General features: G+C 29.5%; 1 protein-coding gene across 1 annotated transcript in view; it reads left to right on the top strand.

Moving 5' to 3' along the window:
• The window catches only part of LOC106476624 (probable tubulin polyglutamylase TTLL1), a 12,100-nt gene extending 8,382 nt beyond the window's left edge, over nt 1-3,718 (top strand). Inside the window, exons 4-6 of the mRNA XM_022380430.1 lie at nt 71-226; nt 3,100-3,153; nt 3,460-3,718. Of these exons, the coding sequence (XP_022236138.1) occupies nt 71-226; nt 3,100-3,153; nt 3,460-3,583 (334 nt within the window). The 3' untranslated portion in view covers nt 3,584-3,718. The remainder of the gene's footprint in view (nt 1-70; nt 227-3,099; nt 3,154-3,459) is intronic.
• Nucleotides 3,719-4,432: the final 714 nt, after the last annotated feature.

The following is a 4,432-nucleotide window of genomic DNA, read 5'->3' on the forward strand; positions in this document are numbered from 1 at the left end:
TAATTTTTGTTGGGAAATAAAATTGTCTTAGTTTAATTTTTGTTTACCATCAATATTTCTGGTGTTTCAGGTATGATATTATTATCAGTAATGACTTAAAACCATGGTTGATCGAGGTAAATGCTTCTCCATCACTGACAGCTACAACGGCTAACGATCGTATCATGAAACAGAAACTTATTGCCGATATTTTGAATATTGTAGTACCATTTGGAGAGATTCCAGAGTAAGTAAGGTTTAATTTGCTTTTTTTTTTCAGGTAAAAATACTCTGGAGCAGATAAGAAGTATATAAACATATTATAGGAAACTAAATCTCATTGAGAGAATTCAGAATTGTAACTGAATGTAACCTCTGTATTTGTAATACCACCTAAGGTCTCATGGTTACTGCCATATGTGGATCTGTAAATCTTTCCCCAATTCTATATTTGTGGTTATACACTAACTAATTTTCATTTATTGTACAATCATGTATGAGTAGGACAAAAAATATTCAATATATATTCATCTAATGAATAGGGAGGATAATTGACTTTAAGGTAGGAGGAGAAATGACTTTAAGGTAAGAAGAGAAATGACTTTAAGGTAAGAGGAGAAATGACTTTAAGGCAAGAGGAGAAATGACTTTAAGGTAAGAGGAGTAAATGACTTTAATGTAAGAGGATAAATGACTTTAAGGTAGGAGGAGAAATGACTTTAAGGTAGGAGGAGAAATGACTTTAATGTAAGAGGATAAATGACAATAAGGTAGGAGGAGAAATGACTTTAAGGTAAGAGGAGAAATTACTTTAAGGTAAGAGGAGAAATGACTTTAATGTAAGAGGATAAATGACTTTAATGTAAGAGGATAAATGACTTTAAGCTAGGAGGAGAAATGACTTTAATGTAAGAGGATAAATGACTTTAAGGTAAGAGGAGAAATAACTTTAAGGTAAGAGGAGAAATGACTTTAAGGTATAATTTGGATGATATGAAGTTATGTTAGCAAGAAACATTTGTATATGTGCTGAATTGTTTGTGTATTACAGCTAGTGAAACCAGGCTACATGTGACTTTAGGATATTGCACTTACAGAAGCTATAGTCCTGCCAGCTGTCTGATTTAACACATTCTTCAAGATGTCTCATTGGTCTTAAAAAGATGTCTTGAAAGCAACTTGCTTCTCCCAAAGAAGCTGATAAACATATGATGCTTGCAGTATCATCCTGCCCTCATTACTTGGGTCTACTGTGGACACGTTAACCTAATACCAACATTCACTGACGTACGGTTATCTGCTGTTTATTTATAAACACATTGTTCCAAGAGTTGGCAGTGATGATTATCTACTTTCCCCTTTAGTCACTTGCTGCTAATTAGGAATGGCTGGCGTAGATACACCTTGAGTAGCTTTGTGTGAAATTCAAAACAAAATGAAGAAACAAGTCATTGTTTTAAGCAGTGTATTTGAAATAAATGAACAGATTTTGAAAATATAGTTGTTATTGTTTGAGAAATAAAAAATTTGGAATGAAAGAAATAAAATTTGAGTAGGCTTTCTAGTGTTTGTATGGGTTCCCATCTGTTTATTCTAAAATAATTGGGTTCTTATCTGTTTATTCTGCTTTTACAATCCATAGTTTAAGCATTTATAAAACGTATCTTCCAGTTTTTGTTTACTTGTATGTTTCTCTACTATTATCTGTGTAAGAGGGTAGAATTTGATAAAACTTCTGTTTGATGTCACTTATTTCTAAATGCAGTTTTAAATTAAACTGTTTTGTTGTTATTATTCTAACAATGTTTTTTCTGCAATTTGTAATTGAAAGTAGTCAGTGAAATAATGATTATTTGAAATACATTTGATAAATGTGTGATGTATTGTACAAAGCTTACTAATACTTTATAAGTTGCTAAAAAAGGGATCTTACCAAGAGGTATTATTCTTCCTTCTGATAAAATCTTTGAGTAAGAATATTTTCAACATAATGACATAGTTATGTACAAGATTTGCTTTGAAACTTAGCATTTTATTCAATCATCTTTGGTCAAATGTATAGTTGAGAAAGATGTATACTTCTTTTTTTGAAATAAAAGATTGTACATGTGATTTATAGATTTTCTCATGAAATCTTTATTGACTCAGAACTGCAACGTTAATTAAGCACATGCAAAGTATTAAAATAATAATTAGAAAAGGTTTATTTGTGGTAATATCTAGTTGTTCAGGTTGATCATCCCTAGATATAAAGGTAATTTTGATTCTCTTATTGTTCTTCAACTATAAACTTGACATTCCTGTTTTAGAATTTAAATAATCTTGAAACGTTTTTACATGTTTTTTTTCTCTGAATACAGTACAAGTGTTATCAGCATATTTTTTATAAACTAAAGGCATAAAATCAGATTGATAGGATTGCAACCAATTAGTTTTGTGATGAGACAAAAAGTAGCTGAGATGAGAGCAAGTGGTGAGTTGTGGCCACATCGTGAACTTGACCATATGTCCTGTTATTAAATGTAAAGTGAAATTATTTCATAGCAATTTTAGGAACTGATGTTTAGTTAAGTCATTTCTAATAAATATTTATTATAAGTGAAGAAACTGACAAATGAAAATAAACTCTGCAATTGAAGCTTCAAGTCCCAGTCCTGGAGTTTCTTTTTACTTATTGGCTTTTTTACTTTTATTTTAAGGTTTCATGTTCTGTTTTGTTTGAGCTGTTATGTAAAAGGAATCTTCACTATGTATTTTACTGTGATTCATTTAAATAAAGTGATTAACTGCTGTACACTCATGTAAATCATCTTTACTTCATTTGTTTAGCAAATGACTCAAAACATCATTAATCATTAAGATATTATTGTTATTGTACTCTTCATGAACACTGAGATTTAATTTTTCTTGAATGCTTTTTCACTGTTGAAATGAGTCGACTCTTCTACTGATGAACTTGAAATCTCTCTCTCTCTCTATATATATATATATATATTTGAATTTTGATTGGGTATACTAGACTGTTTAATGTAAGAGTTATTACTTAGTTCAATGAGTGATCTAATATTTAATAATTATTTATTTTTCATAATTCATGAACTATTTTTCTTCATTTTGTAGTGTACGTTTGAGTAAAACACCAGACAAGTCACAGCTTGGGAGTTTTGAAGTCTTGTAAGTAAATTAAGCTCATTACTTCATCTGTTTGATATTATTTCAATTTACAAACTTACTACACCTGATTATATCAGAATTATTAAATTTAAAATATGTATATAAAACTTAAAAGTGCAATCAAAATTTAATTGAATCACATGTATTTATAATCAACATAAAACTTGAGTTAAGTCAAGGAAATGTTCAAATACTTTAATGGTCATATAGTTTCTTGTTGTTTCTATTGGTAGTGGAAGGTACGTGGGACTTGTTTTGTATCCATTTAAACCATGTTTGATGATATAACTGCCACATGTTTTCTAGGTATGATGAAGAGCAAGCTGTGACAGAAGCCAGTACTGAAAAAGAAATGCTGGGAAAGCAACATAGAGATCCTGTAAAAACTAGTGTCAAAGTAAGAGAAAAGTCAGCCCCTAGATGGCGGTAGTATCTCACTTCGCAAATTTGTGAGAAGCACCATTTGAAACGTTTAGATATTAAGAAAATACATATAGATTATTTGCATTAAATTAATAATAATACAGTTATAATGTCTTTTACAGTATCCACTATGTGATGCAGTTTTTTAATGTTGTCCTGCGTATTGACGTGTTTATATATATTCATTTAGAAATAATTTATACTGTAAATGGACTAGTAGTGAGATAATTAAATTTTGTATAATAAATGTGTTTGTTCCACTATTATAATTGATTAATTCTAATCATAAAGTAATAACCTACCAATGTTGTATTACTTAATATCAATTGAGTTATTATATTATGTATTTCATAATGTTAGTCTGCTGGAAAAATTTAATAATCTTTACATTACTGAAGTAAACAACAACAACCTTTATTTGTCAACAACTGTCGTTAATGGAGGAGAAATATACTTCAAACTTTTGTTAATTAGTTTCATATTGTTTTAATTAAAAATTGATATTTATTTTATAGAAGTATACGTGTAAGAAAAGTCTTGACCAAATACAAATATGACACTAATTTTATGTTGTTTTTTAAGTCTTTTTCACGTTTGTGATTCATAATTTTCCAAAATATATTGAAGATGTTTCCTTCTTTCACTCAGTGAGTAGCACTTAACCCTATATCACGGTGGACATCAAAAAGTGCATCGTATGACCTTTTACAGAGTACTGTTCAACCATGTATTATGTATTATTTATTTTACCCTACAATACTGATTTAGTGACAGTTTGTCGTGAAGGAAAATAAGTAACATATACAGTGTATAGGGTTACTGAAATAAACTATAGATTCTAGAGGTTATGCACATA

The sequence above is a fragment of the Limulus polyphemus genome, unplaced genomic scaffold, assembly GCF_000517525.1.
Source record: "Limulus polyphemus unplaced genomic scaffold, Limulus_polyphemus-2.1.2 Scaffold11053, whole genome shotgun sequence".
In the NCBI taxonomy this organism is placed as follows: Eukaryota; Metazoa; Arthropoda; class Merostomata; order Xiphosura; family Limulidae; genus Limulus; species Limulus polyphemus.